This window comes from Narcine bancroftii, unplaced genomic scaffold, assembly GCF_036971445.1.
Source record: "Narcine bancroftii isolate sNarBan1 unplaced genomic scaffold, sNarBan1.hap1 Scaffold_119, whole genome shotgun sequence".
In the NCBI taxonomy this organism is placed as follows: domain Eukaryota; kingdom Metazoa; phylum Chordata; class Chondrichthyes; order Torpediniformes; family Narcinidae; genus Narcine; species Narcine bancroftii.
Window position 1 is genome coordinate 143,487 of NW_027211854.1, and position 24,302 is coordinate 167,788.

General features: G+C 41.9%; 2 protein-coding genes across 5 annotated transcripts in view; one reads left to right on the forward strand and one right to left on the reverse strand.

Annotated features, from left to right (window-relative positions):
• LOC138750344 (microtubule-actin cross-linking factor 1-like) overlaps nt 1-5,563 on the reverse strand; it is a 33,105-nt gene extending 27,542 nt beyond the window's left edge. For both annotated transcript variants that reach the window (XM_069912423.1, XM_069912422.1), the window contains exon 1: nt 5,193-5,563. In XM_069912423.1, coding sequence (XP_069768524.1) covers nt 5,193-5,390 — 198 coding nt within the window. In that variant the 5' untranslated portion in view covers nt 5,391-5,563. The remainder of the gene's footprint in view (nt 1-5,192) is intronic.
• Nucleotides 5,564-14,689: 9,126 nt separating this feature from the next.
• Nucleotides 14,690-24,302, forward strand: part of LOC138750340 (microtubule-actin cross-linking factor 1-like) — a 35,831-nt gene continuing 26,218 nt past the window's right edge. For 2 of the 3 annotated variants that reach the window (XM_069912416.1, XM_069912417.1), the window contains exon 1: nt 14,690-15,059. In XM_069912416.1, the coding sequence (XP_069768517.1) occupies nt 14,862-15,059 (198 nt within the window). In that variant the 5' untranslated portion in view covers nt 14,690-14,861. Of the gene's footprint in view, nt 15,060-18,872; nt 18,930-24,302 lie in introns of those variants that run through there. The other variant, XM_069912418.1, reaches the window with a different exon arrangement.

The following is a 24,302-nucleotide window of genomic DNA, read 5'->3' on the forward strand; positions in this document are numbered from 1 at the left end:
AGTCCAGATGACCCCAAAAACCAGTAGCAATAGATATGCACGACCACACAGGGTTATTTAAACAAAAGTAGTTTAGAATTTTATTTGAACATGAAAACAGAATTGAACTTTAACTTATTACTTAACCTACCTAACCCACTTAATCCGCCCTCAAATACTAAGTGCAGGTGAGTGTAATGTGTATTGAAGATTAGAAAAGTTCTTTGGATCACAGTCCTGGTTGCAGGCAATTCTTGCAACAGTGCTCATACATTAGCATTAACAAAGTTCACCAAGCTTTGGTGTTTAACAGACAAATGGTTACCACTCAGAAGGGCTCTTGCTGGTTTTCAGAGAGAGAGATTCCATTTCCAGAGCATCTGCAACTGATTTCTTCTTAATTAGTCTTTCTGACAGAACTTGCCCCCTTCAGGGTTCTCCGGATGATCCTTTTTCTTTCAGGTCATCTTTCAGACCACCAGTCTTCTCCTTTCACCAGGCAGCCTTCCAAAGTTTGGCAGCTTGTCCCTCTGGAACAGATTTCTCTGATTCCTTCTCTCTCACTCCCTCCCTCTTTGAGAGCAAAGCTGTTCTAACTCTGCCTGCTAACGCCACATGCTCTCCTAGGCAAGCTGTATGTGGATACTTTGTTGCTCCTTGGCAAAAAGCAGGATGCAATAATCCTGCTAAAATTCTGGCTTTTCAAATGTGTGTGTGTGGAAGCTGCTCGAGTAATTCATTCCAAGCTACCTCTAAAACTCTTGTCACACTGCACATTCAGAGATCTGAGAAGAACCCTTGGCCGAGCCAACTTTGCTTGAAAGTAAACAACAATCACTAGCGATCTGTGGTCGTCTCAGCCTTCCTTAAGATAGGTTGCAGACACCACCTTATCAATTAGTGCATTGGATCAGGTAGTGCCGGAAATACACAGAGAAGCCGCTGTGTGGAGATTTCACAGAAATACAGTTTAGAAGCAGGAAAGGATCAGATGTTATTGAACAACAATGAAAGGAACTATTAGCATGTGGTCTACAAAGTAACCTTCTTTTTATATACTTTATTTAAAATCAAATTCAAAATCCACAATAAAATACATCATATTAACATACAAAAATTTCCCCATATATACCCCCCTCCCACCCCCTCTCTTAGCTCCCTCCCATCCTCTACAACCTCAAACTAAAGAAACAAACCATCATAGTCGGGTTTGATGTCACCAATCAACCATGACATATTTAGACCCATACATTTCACAGAGGGACCCGCACATTAACAAAAATGGTAGACGGATGGCGTAAATTGTAAGTTATCTTTTCCAATGGAATACATGATTGCAATTCCATGTCCCATCTCTGAATACTTAATTCAATTAAATCTTTCCAGGTTATAGCTTTACATTTTCTCGCTACTGCCTATTCCAACTGAATAAATGCAATTTGAAATGTATCCAATTTCATTTCCAAACTCCATTTTACTTCATATGTCCCAATAAAAATTCCATAATTCCATTCAGAAAGGGTTTCACCTGATCACCTAACCATACTGAATGTAAAAAAGACCCTATCTATTCCCCACATTGAAAACACATATCCAAAGAGATAAATCTATACCTCTTCAACTTCTCAGGTGTTAAGTAAAGTTGATGAATAAAATTACAATGAACGAATCTTTATCTTACGTTTACTGGCTTAGTCACACTATCCTCACATAATGTCATCCAATCATCCTGAGAAATTAAAACCGACAGATCCTTCTTCCTTTTACTTCTCACTTAATAAATATCCGACTTAGGCATCTTATTTTGTAATAAAGCATACATTTGTGTAATCAATCCCCTTTCCCCTCCTTCAATAATTGAACATTCAAATCTCTTCCTTCGAGGTAATCTCAAACTGTGTCCAAAATTATCTAGTAACAAAGTTGGTAACTAAGCATGGACCTGATCCATATTTTTCATTCCATCATTGATATGAAACAAAATTTCCAGCTTCATAACAATCTTCGGCCAAGATAATACCTTTCTTTTCCCAAATATTCAGGAATACGTGATTTATTTTTATACAAAGCTTATTTTAATACAAAGGGTTTTAGCCGAAATTTTGCCCTCAGCACCAATAGCAACGTTGGTCCGATACCATATTTCCATGAAATGTTTTAACACCGGTAAAGGATAATTTTGGAAAAGTTGAGCATTCCATTTATAAATAAACTGTATCATTCTTTGTTCATGAAGCTGAGCCATTTGGATTTTAGCCCAACGTAAACATTGTTGTGATCCAACCATTCTATTAATAAACTTGAATTGTGCCGCTTCATAATAATCCTGAAAATGTGGTAATTATAAAACTCCAAGTCAATTTTTGTATAGATACTCTTGCCAATTTACCTTTTCATAATAAAGATCTTCCCAGCACATGGAAATCCTTAAAACCTTTTAGGAATCCCACATGTAATTGATTGACAAAAATACTGAATACGGGGGAAAACATTCATTTTGAAACACTGTCGTGATGGACACAACCAAGAAAGACTCAGCCACCACATTGAAAGCCATTAATGACGTTTTTATTCAAATTCAGCCCGCGCCCGCTTAAGGGCAGCCTAAGCTCAGTCACCTCGTGCATTGTGATATCAGAATCGCTGCCCCAGGCGTGCGCTGGGCAGGTGACTTGAGGCAGGGAGAAAACCTTGACAGCGCCATCTTCCCATGGCTGCTCCGCCATGTGGCATTATACACCATGGGAGACTGCGCCGCCACATCGCCCTATTAAAGTTATCAGTAAATCTTTCCACCTATTTAAATCTAATTTAATTTTATGCTATAATAGTCTATAATTCAACTCATATAAATGATTATAATTATCATCTACATTTATCCCAAAATACTTAATTTTATCCAACCGCTTAAATGTAACAATATCTGCAGTTTGCAAAATCCATTCTTGTCAAAGGCATCATTTCACTCTTATCCCAATTAACCTTATATCCTGATAATGCACCACACTGTTCCAACCTTGCATGTAACCTTCCTAACGACTGCGTAGGATTTGTTAAATATATCAAAGCATCATCGGCAAATAAATTCATTTTATACTCTTCCTCATTTGCCTTAATATCTTTAATATCACCATCTTGTCTAATCATTCGCGCTAACGGTTCAATAACCAAAGCAAATAAAGCCGGTGACAAAGGACACCCTGTCAAGTTGATCTAGATAATATAAAGGAAGAAGATACTTGTCCATTTGTCACCACTCTAGCCAATGGATTTTTATATAAGGCCTTCACCCAACCAATAAAGAGTGGCCCAAATTTAAATTTTTCCAATACCTTAAACAAAAATCCCCATTTTACTCTGTCTGCAAGGTAACCTTGATTAGAGAGAGGCATTAGATTAGATGTATTTTTTAGATTTAATTTTTCGAGTTGTTTTCTTTTTCTTTTTATTCTTTTGTTTTGTACAATTTATTTCAATAAATGGGTTCACCATATAGATTATTTCTTATTACATTACAACTCCGATTATCTGAAAGGGCTGTGACCAACCGGCTGCTGCCGAGAGGCCGCTCTCCTGGACGACGGCAGGACAAGGAATTCTTCCAACCACTTGCTGGGAGTGAGTGGTGTGCAGTTTGATGGGAGAGTTGGAGAGAAAAGTCAATAGGGGAAGGTAAAGAAGGAATAGAAAAAGAGAGGGGAGGGAGTTACCTGAAACGAGAACAATCGATGTTCTAATTTCACGTGCAACAATTTTTTTTTCAACCTGAGAGGTTAGTTTGTCTCTGAAAAATATTTCATATAAATGCAGATTCCTGATTTGTTTTGGATATCTTCATTTATTTGAATTTTTGTAAACTTTTGGATAAATGAGGGTTTCAGCAAATCTGATTTTGGATGATTGGAGTTGGAGTGTAATTGTTTTGGAGGTTAACAAGTCATCCTGAATGTAGTTTCATTAACTTTGTTTTCTTCGCGTGTCCTTACTCGTAATGGAATGAATTGTCACGTGGTTTTCAGATTTCTGTATGTATGCTTATATGTTAAACTCAATAAAAACATTTTACCAAGAACAAGCATGTGGTCTTGCAGGTAAAAGTCACAGTTAAAACTTAATGACTATTTTCAAATCCACTGCAAAGCATTATCTTCATCATGTGAACCATGGCAGTGAACAGAACAAAAGTATCTGGAAAAAGCAAGGCAAAACACCTTTCAGGATTGGCCCAATGAACATTGGTTCAAGGGTTGCTGAAGGCATTGCAACTGAACACATGGCACAGGGTCAATCCCCAGAGACATTCAGATTTTACACCTATACACTCAAGGCTGAGGTTTCTGACTTGAATTTGATGAAAGGCAAACCACAGATTCTTGGTGCATCTTTACGAAGAACACTCTTGTTTTGATTTCAGCCAGAAAACCAGGACTCCAGTCTTTCATCAGTCTTTCTTCCAGGGCAGAAACCAAAGGAAAGGGCACATTCTTCTGGGGGTCCTTGGTTAATATTTACTCTTAAATCACCATGGCAGAAACACAGAACATAGAACACTGCAGCATAGTACAGGCCCTTCAGCCCTTGATGTTGTGCCAACCCATATATTCCTTCCTAAAAAAAGCACTAAACTCTCCCTACTCCAAAACAATAAAGAGAATTTAATTCCTGCCTTTGACAGCCAATTGTTCCCAGAAGAAATATTGAAAATAATTATACTTCAAATGTAACAACAGAAAATGTTGGAAATAGTCAGCAGGTTGGTCACCTCCTGACTTGCTGGGAGTTTCCAGCCTTTTCTGTTCTTATTGAAATATCCAGTAATTCCAGTTTTATCATTTACACTTTAAACCTTGGGGATCCTTTGTGCTGTGAAAGGAAAGAGAATGTTTTTCATTTTAATTTACAAAAATAAGACTATCTGGACCCATTTATTAAGTAGGAATGTATAAATTCCAAGTAGGATTCACTTGTTGAAGACCTTGTTTAAGTTTCAGAATAAATGAAGCACCCAATCTGTAGATGCTTTGGAAAAAGATAAGACAAAGCGTAACTGATTTACCAACACTGAATTGGAGATAATTAGCTGCGAAACACCAAGCTCTCCTTATAGGATGAGTGTCTGATGTTTACGTGAGTAATGAACCTTGTGCACACAGTACAACTTATGTTCATTTCGACATTGCCTCATAGAAGGTTTCACACGTGACCGAGAGTACCTGCTGCGTGTTTTCTTCCCTGCGGTCGACATTGAAGTCTGACGATTCCTCCGCAGCAACTCGGGAATGAAACCACCTGCCTCTGATCTTCTTGCAGCAGTTGCACGTCATTCTTTTCCGAGGAGTGAGGGATCTCCTACTCTGCTCCTCTTCCCCAGCCACTCGTGCCACTCGTAGACAGCACAAGGCATTGCCCATTCTCCTGCAAGTCACACGCGAGGTGTTTCCAGTGACGTGTGATGTAGTAATTCAAATACGTCACCACCGTGAGCCTCACTTGGCCAAAAAGCCCTGGTATTCGGCAAAGACTGTGCCACGCGCTCGCACCACGTTCAACCCTCACAATGAACACGACTGCAGTCTCAGCAACTGGGTTTGCTGGCTGTGTGATGTCATCAATGGGTTTATTGTTACACAATAATACAGAAAGACAAGTGAAACCATGGCAATCTCCCAATATTTACTCTCTCGCTATGATGTCACAATGAGACCCCAACCCCCCCACATTCTCGGAATGAATGTACTCAAGGGGCAGTTTATATTTGAGGGTCTCCCGCCAACCATTGTTGTCGGGGCAGCCAGGTGGACTCCTCTTGTCATTGCCCCTCCCTCCCAGGTAGTCTGCACCCACCTGGATCGGGTGCCAGGGGGCTATAAGGAGATCGGGGAAGTGATTGATACCCTCCTCTATGAGGGGGTGTGATAAGACAGCCCAATCTGGCCTGTCTGTAATAAAAATGGCACGTGGTGTATGATACTGTAAATTGGACAAATTCACTCCCCACCCCCCCACCCCCACCCCCCCCCACTCACTCTTGCTGCGGTCGTTTTCGATGTGGTTAAATTGGTGGAGGATATCACGGGCAGGGGCGACAAACCCTGGTATGCCGTGGTCAACATCGACAATGTGTTCTTCTCTAACCCATTAAGCCCCAACTCCCAGGACAATAGTGGAATCCTACACAGGTGTTCTGTGGGCACTGCCCTTCGGGCAGGTTGACCAGGACAGCAGCATTCAGGGGCTGAAATACCTCTCTTCCATTTATGGAACACCAGAGGATTGCACTGGCTTCTTGCTGGGAAGATCACATTCGGAGAGTACAGTTTTGGGTTGGACGTGAAGATGAATGGAAGATAGTAAATTCTGTGACAAAGAGCCATTACGACACATTCACATCCTTCACCGTGCTGGAGAAAAGGTCAAGATACCGTAAACCAAAAGTTAACATCGCATAGTGATTCCCAAAGTGGGTGCTGCCTCCCCTCTATGGGCATTTAAGAGACCCTTAGACTGGCACCTAGATTAGCGAATAATAGAGGGTCACAAGGCAGGAAGACTTTAGTATTTTAGTTTGGAACGAATATATGGGTCTGCACAACATTAAGGGCATAAGGGCCTCTACTGTGCTGTAGTGTTCTATGTTCTAATGACATCATTCTTTTCACCTTCAAAGAATAGGCACCTGACCTGTCTTGCCCTTCTTTATAAATGTTCTGCATTTATATAAGTGGAGAATATACTGTGGTGATATGCTATTACTCCTCTAGGTCACCAGCACCACCACCTGACAACCTCATATATAAAGCCGACCAATCCTAGGCTCCTCCATTCTGACCTGGGCTTGCACAGAGGCAAGAACTTGCTTTATATACTTGTCTATTAAAACTAGCATTTAACTTGGACTCTGTCTAATGTGGTTGATGTTAGTCACAATTTAATAGACTAATATATATTTATATATATATATATATACAGCTCCGCCTGTTAGTTAATTCAACGGAACCGGGATTGGCCGTGCAACCACCTGGGTTTCTGACTTACAATTAAGGATCGCGACAAGCACGGGCAGAAGGCGTACGACAAGTCGCCCTCCTGATCATGATCTACTACCAGGATCTCCTGGATGGGTTGCTAACTCTGAGACACCCCTAGCCAACCCCAATGTCCCACAGGGTGCACACGCTTGCCCAGGACCGAGTGTCCGCATGGCGAAGGGATCAGTTGGTAGGTGTCCACTCACAATCTGACCATGACATTAACCTTCCATTTGTTTTCAGGCAGCAGAGGAACTCAATCTAATGTATAATAGGGACAAGTGTGTCTTTAGCACTAGGTAACTGGCCATCCTGGGATATGTGGTACAGAACGGGGAAAATCAGCCCAGACCCTGTCCGCATGCACCTGCTCCCAGACCTCCCAGTCCCACACTAACAGAAAACCTTAAAGAGATATTTGGGACATTTTGCATATTATGCACAGTGGGTCCCCAACTATGAGGACAGGGCTTGCCCACTGATAAAAGCCTCCGGTTCCCAACCTGCCCAGCAGCTGTCAAAGCCTTCACAGATATTAAGGACCTGACTGCAAAAGCAATCCTGCCATCCATAGATGAGACGATCCCATTCCAAGAGGAGACCGATGTATCAGATGTAGCGCTAGCTCCTACACTGAACCAGGAGGGGCGACCGGTAGCCTTTTTCTCATGGACCCTACAGTGGTCAGAGGTGAGAGACTCAGCAGTGGAAAAGGAGGCTCAAGCCATTGTGGAAGCAGTAAGGCACTGGAGAGATTATCTGGCATGGAAACCTTGTCAGGACCAATGATCTATGGCTTTTACGTTCGCCAACCAGAACAGGAGAAGATAAAAAAACAATAAAATCTTGTGCTGGAGGATAGAATTGACTACATATAATTACGACATTCTTTACCATCCAGGGAGGCTCAATGAGCCCTCAGATACACTGTCCAGGGACAACTGTGAGGCCCTCAACCACATGTCCCAACTGCAGAGCTTGCACAATGAGCTGGGCCACCCGGGAGTCACTAGACTGTTTCACTTCAAAAGGACCCAAAATCTCCCATTCTCGGGAGAGGAAGTAAGGACAGTAAACAAGGGCTGTCCCATCTGTGCGGAATGCAAACTACAATTGTACTGGCCAGATAAAGCTACACTTATGAAAGCTACTAGATCTTTTGAGCACCTCAGCCTTGTCTTTAAAGGCCCGCACCCTTCCTACGACAGGAATGTCTATTTCCTTAATGCCATAGACGAATACTCCCACTGATCTTTTGGAATCCCATGTCCCCACGTATCGGCAGCCACAGTAGTAAAGTGCCTGCAATCCATTTTCAGCATGTGTGAGTACTCCAGCTATGTACACAAAGAGGGGTTCCGCTTTATGAATGCCGAAGTCGACCCAGTACCTACAGGACAGAGGTTTTGCCACCAACTGCACCGCAAGCTACAGTTCCAGGGGAAATGGGCAAGTAGAAAGGGAAAATGCCTCTCTCTGGAAAACCATCCTGTTGATCTGAAAGGCAAAAGACCTACTCGTGACAAGATGGCAAGATGTGTTACCAGAGGCTTTACATTCTATACGCTCGTTATTGTGTACCACCACTAACACAACACCACATGACCATATGTTTTCCTTTACGAGGAAAGCCGCGACAGGCACAGTGCTGCCTAGATGGTTGATGACACTGGGACCAGCACTCCTCTGGAAGCACTGCCCAGCCCCACAAAATGGACCCACGGGTGGACCCAGTGGAGTTGAGCCAGGCGAATCCCCACTATGCATTTGTCACATTCAGGGACGGACGGGAAGACTCGGTGGCCACCAGGGACTTCGCACCGGTTGCAATCGTGGACAATGTGGGAGACTCACAGTCCCCTATGGATCAGCATGAAGGCAACAGACACTAGGACAGCCAACCATCACATCACCCCAAAGGGCCCCGCCAAACAATACACTCCCAACAACCAGTACTCGTACAGAAAACCATACACCCCCTCCCACCCTGCAACCGACAGGAATCCCTACACCCCCTCAGCATACTCCCACCTTGCAACCGACAGGAAGCCCTACATCCCCTCAGCATACTCCCACCCTGCAACCGATGGGAAGCCCTACACCCCCTCAGCATACATCCACCCTGCAACTGACGGGAAGCCCTACACCCCCTCGGCATACTCCCACCCTGCAACTGACATGAAGCCCTACACCCCCTCAGTATACTCCCACCCTGCAACCGACGGGAAGCCCTACACCTCCTCAGCATACTTCCGCCCTGCAACCGACGGAAAGCCCTACACCTTGTCTTGGGTAAACTTATACCTCTCATTTTGTTCGTTTTAGATTGGTCACAGTGTTTGAGCTACCGAAAGAAAATAGACACACACACACCGAGAGCAGTTCAGTTTATACAAGGCTTTATTACTAAATTTAAATCTGAATTCACACTACAATATGCAAGCCCTTCCCAATTATACATCAACACCTGGACTGGTCCCAACTGCTGAAGCAAGGCAACGACTGCACATTTGTAGAAGGTTGTCGGGGCGCTGGTAGCAGCTTCTCCACCTCCCTTGACCGGGACGTTAGCTGGATTCTTGAAGTTCTTCTTCTTGCTGAGAGATGTTGCCACCTCTTGGAGAGTCTCAAACTTCAGCAGTGGGACCATGGCTTATATTACCCCAAAAGTTGTTTACTTCAGATCTTATCTCTTTGAATAAATGATTTAATTATCTTCAAGGTCTCCTGACAGTCTGCGACCAACAAAAGACAACTGCATCTCTGGGCCTCATGAGGGAAGTTGGATAATGTCTACTGATTCATATGCATCCCTGGGCCCCATAGTGTAAATTTAGATAATGTCTACTAATTCATATGCAACAAGCAGGTTCTCAGCCTTGCAGGAGCAAAGGCTGCAAAAGTAAGAAACATGGTTTAAATCTTCCATTACACACCCCCTCATCATGCTCCCACCCTGCAACCGATGGGAACACCCCCTCAGCATACTCCCACCCTGCAACTGACGGGAAGCCCTACACTCCTTCAGCATACTCCCACCCTGCAACCGATGGGAAGCCCTACACCCCCTCAGCATACTCCCACCCTGCAACTGACGGGAAGCCCTACACCCCCTCAGCATACTCCCACCCTGCAACCAATGGGAAGCCCTACACCCTCTGAGCATACTCCCACCCTGCAACTGACGGGAAGCCCTACACCCAATCATCATATTCCCACCCTGCAACCGATGGGAAGCCCTACACCCCCTCAGCATACTCTGGGGAGCAGGGCACCAGAAATGGAGAGAACATCCCTGTTAAGAAGGTGAAGCTTGGGATATGATTCCACCGGCCAGTGACCATAACAGTGGATCAGAAATGGGTTCAGCGGCTAAAGGAGCCACACAGGCTGCACATGAGTTATGTTCATGGGAACCGCTCAGGCTGCGGGCTGCTGGAGACTGGCTCATGGGAATCCCCGTAGGAAATGGGATACGAGAGGGTGCTGAGGGCAAAAAGGGCTTCTGAAGGGTCTCGGATGCTGAAGGCTTCCTGATCATGTCGGAGATTTGGATCTGGAGCTTGTGTTACACAACACCAATCGTTGTGGACCCTGACATCATCAACAACACACTGCCGCAACTACCTGTCCTAGCGGAGCTAGATGCTGAATTTACCATCACCGATGTCATAAAAGCAGTCCATTGCATGAAAAATAACAAATCACCTGGAATCAATGGTATCTCTTCTGAGATCTTGAAGATTGGTGGCGAAGCACTTACCTCCGAGCTCACAATACTATTCAAAACATGTTGGCTCCACCGTTACATCCCCAAAGATCTGCGGGACGCAAATATTGTGACCCTTTCCAAGAACAAAGGTGACCACCAAGACTGCAGTAACTACCATGGCATCTCACTGCTCAGCCTTGTAGACAACATACTCTGTTGTGCAATCCCATTCAACCCCCCCCCCACCCCCACGTCTGCCAACCATCGCCAACAGAATACTGCCTGAAAGCCAATGTGGCTTTCGGCCATCTCCATCAACTATCGATTTGGCCTTCGACTTCCAACAACTGCAAGAGAGATGCATTAAACAACGCAAACCTCTCTATATGTGCTTCATCGACCTGACCAAGGCCTTTGACTCACATCTATTCCATGTCTTAAAACATCTTGGCTGCCCTGACACACTACTGTCCATCATCGTCCAGTTTCACAACATCATAGAGGCCACTGCCCAATTCGATGGCTTGAGATCAGAAGAGTTCCCAATCCAATGCAGCATAAAACAGGGTTGCGTACTCGCTCCAGTTCTGTTTGGCATTTTCATCTCTGCTCTTCTGCGCCATGCCTTTCCAGAAGCTTCAGGCACAGCGCTGCACACAAGGAGCTCCAGAAAACTTTTTAATCTGTCACGGCTCCGGGCCAGGACATAAATCAGAAGAGTTATGATTTGAGAACTGCTCTATGCAGATGATGCTGCCTTCATGGTTCACTCCCAGCCAGAGCTGCAAGTATTGTGTGATGCATTGCATCTGCCTGCACTGAATTTGGTCGGAAAATGAGCCTGGGCAAGACGGGCATCTTTAGCCAACAAACCCACGACACTCCATCAGTTACGATCAATGGGTCAGTGCTCGCCAACATAGACAAATTCTGCTACTGAGGCTTCACTGTGACAACAACGAACTCACTTGATGCAGAACTGGACACAAGCCTGGGAAAAGCATCCACTGTCTCCATGCCCATGTGTGGGAAAACTGCCACCTCTCCACCAAGTTGAAAATCCGAGTCTACGAGGCCTGCGTGCTGAGTACGCTTCTCTACAGCCTTGAACCCTGGGTCACATACATAAAGCATGAACACTGCCTAACGCATTCCATTTCTGCTGCCTCAGATCCATCCTAGGCTACTCATGGCACGACAGAGTCACAAACGTCCAAGTCCTGGAGAAGACTGGAGGTACGGACCTCTACTCAATCATTCGCGCTCACTGCCTGCGGTGGGCTAGCCACATTGTCTGTATGCAGGATGGCCGATTGCCCAAAGATGTCCTCTACGGTGGGCTACCAGATGCTCCCCGCAATGTTGGCCGCCCACGTTTTCACTACAAAGACGTAATCAAGTGCAATCTCCAGTCATTCCATGTCAACCATACTGACTGGGGGGACCTCACCAATAAAATCGCACTGCATGGCGTCTGCGATTCGCAGTGGAACATCACAATGTGCCAACGACTACAAAAAGTTCCGTGAGGGCAGAAGAGCGACAAGACACTGTGTTCATGTTCACTTGCGAAGGGATGGGCCACGATGTTGTCAATGAATTAAACAGGAGACTGTGCAGCCGCAGAGGCTGAGGGAGCATAGGAGGAGAATTCACAGACCGTGGCTCTGAACAGAGGTTGTTTTGATTCCCTTTCTACTCCAATAGCTCAGTGCTTAGAGCACTGGCCTTGTCAACCATTCCTTGCTGGGGCCTCATTTCTGCAAGGGGAGCTGGACAAAGTGGTGACTCTCCGTCTGCCTAAAATAAAAGGAGTCTTGAACCTTGAACCTCAGTCAGAAGTGAGGAGCTGTTTGGAAAGGCTGGGTGCTGAAGCCTATCAGCTCCTCTCTGAGCGGTGAAATGGATCGGTTCCAATTTGCAATCGTAGCAGTAGGTCTATGGTGGATGCCATCTCACTGGCACTACACAAAGCCCTGGAACTCCTGGACAGCAAAGATGCATACTTCAGGATGCTTTTTATCGACAACAGTTTGCCATTTAACACCATCATTCCCTCAAAATTGATCATCAAACTCCAAGACCTTGGGACTCAACACCCCACTGTGTAATTGGATGCTGAATTTCCCTCTCCTCCTGTCCACAATCAGTGAGGATCAGTAAGAACATCTCCTCTACAATCTCCACCAGTACCAGAGGGCTGTGTTCTTAGTCCCTGCTTTCTCTCTATAAACTTATGACTGCGTGGCTCAGTACAACAAAGCCAATGCAACTGATGCTACCATGGTAGTGGATTGTATATAATGGGGCGATGAGACAGCATACAGAAGGGAGAATGAAAACTTGGCTGAATGGTGCATGAACAACCAACTCCCACTCAATGCCACCAAAACCAAGGAGCTGATTGTGGATGTCAGGAAGGGAAATCCAGAGTTGTATGGTTCAGTGATCATCAGGGGATTAGTGGTGAAGAGGGTGAGCAAATTTCAGATCTTGAAAGTCATTATCTTGGACCCAACACACAAATGGCATTGTGAAAAAAAGACGTCGACACCTGTACTTCCTCAGGGATTTGCGGAGCTTTGGTACGACATCGGAAACCCTGGCAAGTTTCTACGGAGGTGTGGTAGAAAGTGTGCTGATCGGCTCCATCCCAGTTGGGTATAGGCACATCAATACCCTTGACTGAAAAGCCCTCTGAAAGGAAGTGGACACAGCCCAAGACATCACAGGCAAAACCCTCCTCACCAACGAAAACATCTGGAACTCTGCCATCGGAAGGCAGCATCAATGTTCAAGAATCCACACCACACAGCACACACTCAGGAAAGAGATATCGGTGCCACAAGACCCGCACCATAAGGTTCAGGAACAGCTGCTACCATCAGACTCCTCAACAACAAACTCAGTTCAGGGACTTATGTAAGGAGGGTACTTTTACACTTTATTGATGTTTTTCTCTCTGTATCGTACAGTCGGTTTGTTTAAATTTCTTTATTTGTTTACATCTCAGTGTTGAGTCAGCTTTATATGGCATTGCCAAGAAGGGTTAATTCTGCATGGCCCACAGCAAAAATAATTTCAGGGATGGATGTGACGTCATGTATGAACTCTGACAAAAAATCTGAAATCCGAAATTGGAAATGTCAGATGTTTTACACGTCTGGACATGGCAAAAGAAACCTTTTCAATGCACTGTTGCCAAAAGTGACTTTAGTTAGGGAATATTCTGGGATTTGGAGCTTTCATAATGTGACAAAGACAAGGCCATTTCCTAACCCCTGTTGATCTAACTAATGTGAATTAAACATCTGCGATCCTAGCTCCATGAAACAAGCCTTTGATAAGTTGGGTCAGTCTTATGGTGCCATGTTCTCCCAGAGTAAATCATCTCTGATACCAAACTTTTTTTCCCCTCCAAGAGCAGTTTAATGATTTTGGGAGATGTAATGGTGTCAAATAAACATTCCATCATCTGGAATCCAATGAAGTGGTTCAACCACATCGGAAACGACCACAGCAAGAGTGAGTTGAGGAGGGGAGTGAATTTGTCCAATTTGCAATAACATTCACCACGTGTCATTTTTCTTACAGACAGGCCAGAATGGGGTGTTTTTGGGGGGCACGGCGGGTCTTATCACAGTCCCTCATAGAGGAGGGTATCAATCACTTCCCCGATCTCCTTATAGCCCCCTGGCACCCGATCCAGGTGGGTGCAGACTACCTGGGAGGGAGGGGCAATGACAAGAGGAGTCCACCTGGCTGCCCCGACAACAATGGTTGGCGGGAGACCCTCAAATATAAACTGCCCCTTGAGTACATTCATTCCGAGAATGTGGGGGGGTTGGGGTCTCATTGTGACATCATAGCGAGAGAGTAAATATTGGGAGATTGCCATGGTTTCACTTGTCTTTCTGTATTATTGTGTAACAATAAACCCATTGATGACATCACACAGCCAGCAAACCCAGTTGCTGAGACTGCAGTCGTGTTCATTGTGAGGGTTGAACGTGGTGCGAGCGCGTGGCACAGTCTTTGCCGAATACCAGGGCTTTTTGGCCAAGTGAGGCTCACGGTGGTGACGTATTTGAATTACTACATCACACGTCACTGGAAACACCTCGCGTGTGACTTGCAGGAGAATGGGCAATGCCTTGTGCTGTCTACGAGTGGCACGAGTGGCTGGGGAAGAGGAGCAGAGTAGGAGATCCCTCACTCCTCGGAAAAGAATGACGTGCAACTGCTGCAGGAAGATCAGAGGCAGGTGGTTTCATTCCCGAGTTGCTGCGGAGGAATCGTCAGACTTCAATGTCGACCGCAGGGAAGAAAACACGCAGCAGGTACTCTCGGTCACGTGTGAAACCTTCTATGAGGCAATGTCGAAATGAACATAAGTTGTACTGTGTGCACAAGGTTCATTACTCACGTAAACATCAGACACTCATCCTATAAGGAGAGTTTGGTGTTTCGCAGCTAATTATCTCCAATTCAGTGTTGGTAAATCAGTTATGCTTTGTCTTATCTTTTTCCAAAGCATCTACAGATTGGGTGCTTCATTTATTCTGAAACTTAAACAAGGTCTTCAACAAGTGAATCCTACTTGGAATTTATACATTCCTACTTAATAAATGGGTCCAGATAGTCTTATTTTTGTAAATTAAAATGAAAAACATTCTCTTTCCTTTCACAGGACAAAGGATCCCCAAGGTTTAAAGTGTAAATGATAAAACTGGAATTACTGGATATTTCAATAAGAACAGAAAAGGCTGGAAACTCCCAGCAAGTCAGGAGGTGACCAACCTGCTGACTATTTCCAACATTTTCTGTTGTTACATTTGAAGTATAATTATTTTTAATATTTCTTCTGGGAACAATTGGCTGTCAAAGGCAGGAATTAAATACTCTTTATTGTTTTGGGGTAGGGAGAGTTTAGTGCTTTTTTTAGGAAGGAATATATGGGTTGGCACAACATCAAGGGCTGAAGGGCCTGTACTATGCTGCAGTGTTCTATGTTCTGTGTTTCTGCCGTGGTGATTTAAGAGTAAATATTAACCAAGGACCCCCAGAAGAATGTGCCCTTTCCTTTGGTTTCTGCCCTGGAATGAGATGAGATGAGAGACTGGAGTCCTGGTTTTGTGGCTGAAATCAAAACAAGAGTGTTCTTCGTAAAGATGCACCAAGAATCTGTGGTTTGCCTTTCATCAAATTCAAGTCAGAAACCTCAGCCTTGAGTGTATAGGTGTGAAATCTGAATGTCTCTGGGGATTGACCCTGTGCCATGTGTTCAGTTGCAATGCCTTGGGCCAATCCTGAAAGGTGTTTTGCCTTGCTTTTTCCAGATACTTTTGTTCTGTTCACTGCCATGGTTCACATGACGCAGTGGATTTGAAAATAGTCATTAAGTTTTAACTGTGATTTTTACCTTCAAGACCACATGCTTGTTCTTGGTAAAATGTTTTTATTGAGTTGGAAGGTTGGAACAGTGTGGTGCATTATCAGGATATAAGGTTAATTGGGATAAGAGTGAAATGATGCTTTTGACAAGAATGGATTATGCAAACTGCAGAGATATTGTTACATTTAAGTGGTTGGATAAAATTAAGTATTTCGGGATAAATGTAGATGATAATTATAATCATTTATATGAGTTGAATTATAGACCATTATTACATTAAATTAAATAAGATTTAAATAGGTGGAAAGATTTACCGATAACTTTAATAGGGCGCTGTGTTGGCACAGTCTCTCATGGTGTATAACGCCACATGGCGGAGCAGCCATGGGAAGATGGCGCTGTCAAGGTTTTCTCCCTGCCTCAATTCACCTGCCCAGCGCACGCCTGGGGCAGCGATTCTGATATCACAATGCACGAGGTGACTGAGCTTAGGCTGCCCTTAAGAGGGCGCGGGCTGAATTTGAATAAAAACATCATTAATGGCTTTCAATGTGGTGGCTGAGTCTTTCTTGGTTGTGTCCAGCACGACAGTGTTTTAAAATGAATTTTTTCCCCCGTATTCAGTATTTTTGTCAATCAATTACATGTGGGATTCCTAAAAGGTTTTAAGGATTTCCATGTGCTGGGAAGATCTTTATTATGAAAAGGTAAATAGGCAAGAGTATCTATACAAAAATTGACTTGGAGTTTTATAATTACCACATTTTCAGGATTATTATGAAGCGGCACAATTCAAGTTTATTAATAGAATGGTTGGATCACAACAATCTTTACGTTGGGCTAAAATCCAAATGGCTCAGCTTCATGAACAAAGAATGCAACAGTTTATTTATAAATGGAATGCTCAACTATTCCAAAATTATCCTTTACCGGTGTTAAAACATTTCATGGAAATATGGTATCGGACCAACGTTGCTATTGGTGCTGAGGGCAAAATTTCGGCTAAAACCCTTTGTATTAAAATAAGCTTTGTATTAAAATAAATCACGTATTCCTGAATATTTGGGAAAAGAAAGGTATTATCTTGGCCGAAGATTGTTATGAAGCTGGAAATTTTGTTTCATATCAGTGATAGAATGAAAAAATGGATCAGGTCCATGCTTAGTAACTTTGTTACTAGATAATTCTGGACACAGTTTGAGATTACCTAGAAGGATGAGATTTGAATGTTTAATTATTGAAGGAGGGGAAATGGGATTGATTACACAAATGTATGCTTTATTACAAAATAAGATGCCTAAGTCGGATATTTATAAAGTGAGAAGTAAAAGGAAGGAGGATCTGTCGGTTTTAATTTCTCAGGATGATTGGATGACATTATGTGAGGACAGTGTGACTAAGCCAGTAAACGTTATATAAAGATTCGTTCATTATAATTTTATTCATCAACTTTACTTAACACCTGAGAAGTTGAAGAGGTATAGATTTATCTCTTTGGATATGTGTTTTCAATGTGGAGAATAGATAGGGTCTTTTTTACATTCAGTATGGTTATGTGATCAGGTGAAACCCTTTCTGAATGGAATTATGGAACTTTTGCAGGGGTTGTTTAAATTTAAGCTTTCATTAGAGCCGTTAGTATTTTTATTGGGACATATGAAGTAAAATGGAGTTTGGAAATGAAATTGGATACATTTCAAATTGCATTTGTTCAGTTGGAATAGGCAGTCGCGAGAAAATGTAAAGCTATAACCTGGAAAGATGAAATTGAATTAAGTATTCAGAGATGGCACATGGACTTGCAATCATGTATTCCATTGGAAAAGATAACTTACAATTTACGCCATCCGTCTACCATTTTTGTTAATGTGCGGGTCCCTCTGTGAAGTGTATGGGTCTAAATATGTCATGGTTGATTGGTGACATCAAACCCGACTATGATGGTTTGTTTCTTTAGTTTGAGGTTGTAGAGGATGGGAGGGAGCTAAGAGAGGGGGTGGGAGGGGGGTATATATGGGGGAAATTTTTGTATGTTAATATGATGTATTTTATTGTGGATTTTGAATTTGATTTTAAATAAAGTATACAAAAAGAAGATTACTTTGTAGACCACATGCTAATAGTTCCTTTCATTGTTGTTCAATAACATCTGATCCTTTCCTGCTTCTAAACTGTATTTCTGTGAAATCTCCACACAGCGGCTTCTCTGTGCATTTCCGGCACTACCTGATCCAATGCACTAATTGATAAGGTGGTGTCTGCAACCTATCTTAAGGAAGGCTGAGACGACCACAGATCGCTAGTGATTGTTGTTTACTTTCAAGCAAAGTTGGCTCGGCCAAGGGTTCTTCTCAGATCTCTGAATGTGCAGTGTGACAAGAGTTTTAGAGGTAGCTTGGAATGAATTACTCGAGCAGCTTCCACACACACACATTTGAAAAGCCAGAATTTTAGCAGGATTATTGCATCCTGCTTTTTGCAAAGGAGCAACAAAGTATCCACATACAGCTTGCCTAGGAGAGCATGTGGCGTTAGCAGGCAGAGTTAGAACAGCTTTGCTCTCAGAGAGGGAGGGAGTGAGAGAGAAGGAGTCAGAGAAATCTGTTCCAGAGGGACAAGCTGCCAAACTTTGGAAGGCTGCCTGGTCAAAGGAGAAGACTGATGGTCTGAAAGATGACCTGAAAGAAAAAGGATCATCCGGAGAACCCTGAAGGGGGAAAGTTCTGTCAGAAAGACAAATTAAGAAGAAATCAGTTGCAGATGCTCTGGAAATGGAATCTCTCTCTCTGAAAACCAGCAAGAGCCCTTCTGAGTGGTAACCATTTGTCTGTTAAACACCAAAGCTTGGTGAACTTTGTTAATGCTAATGTATGAGCACTGTTGCAAGAATTGCCTGCAACCAGGACTGTGATCCAAAGAACTTTTCTAATCTTCAATACACATTACACTCACCTGCACTTAGTATTTGAGGGCGGATTAAGTGGGTTAGGTAGGTTAAGTAATAAGTTAAAGTTCAATTCTGTTTTCATGTTCAAATAAAATTCTAAACTACTTTTGTTTAAATAACCCTGTGTGGTCGTGCATATCTATTGCTACTGGTTTTTGGGGTCATCTGGACTCCGTAACATTTTATGGGGGCTCATCCTTTAGGATTTGAACATTGCAGTTTCATGATTTATTAGTTGATTGGGATGTTTTTGCAGGCTATTTTTACAAGCTAACAGAAAGCTTGTGTCTGGAAAAACTGCAGCAATGGATGTTGATACATTTTTGTTACAACCATCACCTGCAGAACTGCAGAAGGTGAGAAAATAGGAACTGATGGCTATTTCTGAGGCATTGAAAATTGTTGAAGTTAAACATTGGATGAGAAAAGTACAAACGTAGAGGATTATAATAGTGAAATATTACATGTGAAGGAAAATTTGTTGAGGAAGACTCACAAAAGGACATTCCAGAATAATAGGCATTTTCAGAGAGCTCATGTGGACCAGATTAATAAACCTGTTCATAAGGTTAGGATGGAGCAGGATAGTAGGGCTGAAATAAAGTCTGGAGAAAATGTTCAGTAAAAAGATGAAGGAAAGGTAGGAAAGGACAGAACTTCTGTATTTATATGCCATTTGTGTAAGAAAGCTGGTCGTGTGACTGTCTAGTCTTGAAACAGAAAAGGTAAAAACAGGTTTAACCAGAACCATGTATACAGAAACAGTGGAATTTAAGGAGAGCAGAGGTGCATAACCTGATCAGTAGGTCATGGATGTTTTCAAGCCTTTTGTGTCAGAGGGCTTTGTCTCAATAAAGGAGGGAGAACCACAGGTTTCAGTTAACATTCTTAGAGATACTGAGGCTGCTCAGTCATTGTTGTTAGAAACCGTTTTAACTGTGGATCAAAGGACAGACACAGAGGAGACAACTTTGATTAAAGGTGTTGGAGATGAGGTAGGGTCAATATTGCTTCACAAGGTTGTGCTAAATTCAGAATTAGTCAAAGGAACTGTTGTAGTAGGAGTTACCCATGCAAGGTGTCTCGTTTTTGCTGGGGAATGATTTGTCAGAGAATAAAGTTGGGTCAGTTTTAAGATTGACAAATTGGCCTAGTAAGGATGTGGTTAGAGAGGATGGTGAGATATATCCTGCATGTGCGGTAACTAGGTCTGTGACTAAGAAAATGATGACAGCTGAAGATGATCCAGTTGGGGGAGTCACGTGATGGAGTAGTGGCCGGTCAGGGAATTCCAGCCCTCTCCGGAAAAGTTAAAAAAAAACGCACAAAACACAAAGGTACAAGATTAAAATTTAAAACAAACTAAAAATAAAGGTGAGAAGAAAATGGCAGCGAAGAGAGAAATGTCGAAAACAACGGGAAGAAGAGAAGAAGAAAGAACGTCGGAAGAAGAAGGTGAAGGCCTTACCTGTCCGAGGAGGCCCGCCGCGGAGAGAGAAGCCCGCTCCCTCAGGTCAGTGGAAGTCCCGGGTTCGGGACTACAAAAATGGCTCGCAGATCCGAGTAAAAGTGCGCAACCGCGCAAGAAAAAAAACACACTGACGGGAGGGGGAAACAGCTGCGGAGTCGATCTCCACAGCTGAGAGAGACACCTGCAGCACAGCAGCTGGTGCAGAACAGAGACAATAACGACAACAAGAAAGAAGAAGGTAAAAAGAAAAGAAGGAAACAACAGATGGTCAATCCAGAGGAAGAAGAAGAAGAAGAACAGAAAGAAGTGGAAGAAGAAGAGAAAGGCAAGACAATGGATGTATCTTTTTTCAAAGAATATATGGAATCAGTGAAAGAATGGCAATTACAAGAATTTAATGAGATAAAAAGAAGAATTAAGAATGCAGAAGAAAAAATGAATAAAATAGAAATGGTCATATCAGAGATAGGAAAAAGAGTGGAGAATGTGGAAGAACGAGAAATAATCGTAGAAATGGAAGTAGAGGACAAAAGAGAAATTAGAAGAATCTAATAAAAAAGTTAAAGAGGCACATGAGCTGTAAGCTCAGAAGACAGATATAATGGAAAACTACATTAGAAGAAATAATATAAACAGGGTCCTAGGAAGACCAGAATTACAGGAAGAAATGGAAATAGAGAGGGCACATAGAACATTAGCCCCGAAACCACAACCGCAGCAAAAACCAAGATCCATTTTAGTAAAATTTTTAAGATATACAACAAGAGAAAATATATTGGAGAAAGCAATGAAGAAAATAAGAGAAGACAAAAAGCCACTGGAATACAAAGGTCAAAAATTTTTTTTCTAACCAGACATAAGTTTTGATCTCCTGAAGAAGAGGAAGGAGTTCAATACAGCAAAAACGATCTTATGGAAAAAAGGATATAAATTTATGTTAAAGTACCCAGCGGTACTTAAAATAGTTATTCCAGGGAAACAAAACAGACTATTCTCGGATCCAGAGGAAGCACGAAAATTTGCAGAACAACTACAAAACAAGCAGAGAGATGAAGACATGTAATGAGAGTAAAAATGACCACGAACTATATGTATGTGTGTATATGGGTATATGTATGTATATATTATATATATATATATATATATATATATGTAGATGTGTATGTATGTGTGTGTATACATGAATGTATACGTATTTAGAGGAAAATATATAGGGTATAGATAAGAATTAATAAGGGAATGAAAGGGAATAGAGGGAATAAGGAGGGAATTAAAAGAGTGACCTTTGTTACATATGAAAATTGAAATCTTTTCCGGTGGGGGGCTGGGTGGGGATGAGTTATGGTCACTGCAAAATCAGTTGACATTTGCGAGTGAATTCGCAAATCCAAATGGAGAGGGGAGATGTGTTTTCCCAACAAGAGATAAAGGGCAACTCAGGAGGGGGAGGGGAGAATGGGGTTAAAGAAGTTTTAAATAGGAGAATAAGGAAAATTTTTGATGTTTTAGAAATGTTGTCTTATAAAGTGTTCAAAACAAGAAAACAGAAATGGCTAAGAAGGAAAGGTGATGATGGAGAAACGGAAAGGGAAGATAAACAAAGTATGAAATGGCTATGTTGAACTATATGACTTTAAATATTAACGGAATACATAACCAAATCAAAAGGAAGAAACTGCTAAATTTACTGAAAAAAGAAAAAATTGATATAATATTTGTGCAAGAAACACATTTAACTGAATTGGAGCACAAGAAATTAAAGAGAGATTGGGTAGGACATGTAACAGCAGCGTCGTACAATTCAAAAGCAAGAGGAGTAGCTATATTAATCAGTAAAAATGTACCAATTAAAATAGAAGAGGAAATAATAGATCCAGCAGGGAGATATGTAATGATAAAATGTCAGATATATTTGGAGTTTTGGAATCTACTCAATGTATATTCCCCTAACGAAGAAGATCAAAAGTTTATGCAAGATATTTTTTTGAAGATAGCAAATACGCAAGGGAACATATTAATAGGAGGGGATTTCAACCTTAATTTGGATTCAAATATGGATAAAACTGGGAAAAAAATTAACAGAAAGAACAAAGTAACCAAATTTATAATTAAATCGATGCAAGAAATGCAACTTTTGGATATATGGAGGATACAACACCCAAAGGAAAAGGAATATTCATATTATTCGGGTAGACATAAAACATACTCAAGAATAGACCTATTTCTGTTATCAGCTCGTAAGCAAGATAGAGTAAGAAAAACAGAATATAAAGCTAGAATATTATCGGACCATTCACCCTTGATATTGACAACAGAGTTAGAGGACATCCCTCCAAGAATGTATAGATGGAAATTAAACTCCATGCTACTTAAAAGGCAGGATTTTAGAGAATTCATTGAAAGACAAATTAAAATGTACTTTGAAATAAATACGGAATCAGTGAAAGATAAGTTTATACTATGGGATGCAATGAAAGCGTTCATTAGAGGGCAAATAATAAGTTATGTAACCAAGATGAAGAAGGACTATAATCAGGAAACAGAGCAGTTGGAAAGGGAAATAGTATATATAGAAAAAGAATTAGCAATGAAGGAAGATACAACTAAAAGAAGAGAATTGGCAGATCAAAAAATAAAATATGAAACACTACAAACATATAAGGTGGAGAAGAACATAATGAAGACAAAACAGAAATATTATGAACTAAGGGAAAAAACGCACAAAATCCTAGCATAGCAGCTTAAGACAGAACAAGCTAAGAAAATGGTATTGGCATCAAGGAAAAAAGACAAACAAATCACATATAATCCAACGGAGATCAATGAAAACTTTAGAGAATTCTATGAACAATTATACCAAACTAAAAACGAAGGGAAAGAAGGCAAAATAGATGAATTTTTAACTAAAATTGAACTACCAAAATCACAAATAGAGGAATAAAATAAATTAACAGAACCATTTGAAATAGTAGAAATACAAGAGATAATTAAAAAAAACTACCAAATAATAAAACACCAGGAGAGGATGAATTCCCAATAGAATTCTATAAAACATTTAAAGATTTATTAATTCCTCCCCTCCTGGAAGTAATCAACCAGATTGACAAAACACAAAGCTTACCAGATTCATGTAAAACAGCAATAATTACAGTAATACCAAAGGCAGGGAAAGATCCACTCGCACCAGCATCATATAGACCAATATCATTACTTAACACAGATTATAAGATAATAGCTAAACTATTAGCAAACAGATTAGCAGAATATGTACCTAAAATGGTAAATCTAGACCAAACTGGATTTATTAAAAAAAGACGCACAACAGACAATATTTGTAAATTTATTAACTTAATTCATGCAGTAGAAGGGAGTAAAGCGCCAACAGTAGCAGTTGCTTTAGACGCAGAGAAGGCCTTTGAAATGAAAGGGGAGGGATTAGACGAAGGGGCCCGAGAAATGAAGGCAGTGTTAGGGAGACATGAGCAGGGAAATGATGAAGCGGAATTCCATTGATGCCCGTGTGTGTGTATAGAAGGCTGGTCTTTAGTACCATCCTTTTCGTAATGATCGAAGACTGGGCAAGACCACGTGTTGCCCATGTGCATATTCCGATGAAATGGTGTGGAATGGCCCCTGTTTATAAACAGGCATCTTCCACTCAAGTGGTTTCACATCCTCCTCAATCCCAAGGGTTTGCAAATAGATGAGGGAATATGGAATTGCTGCCAGGAAAGTACAACACGTCTTCAAACTAACAGGATTTTGCAATT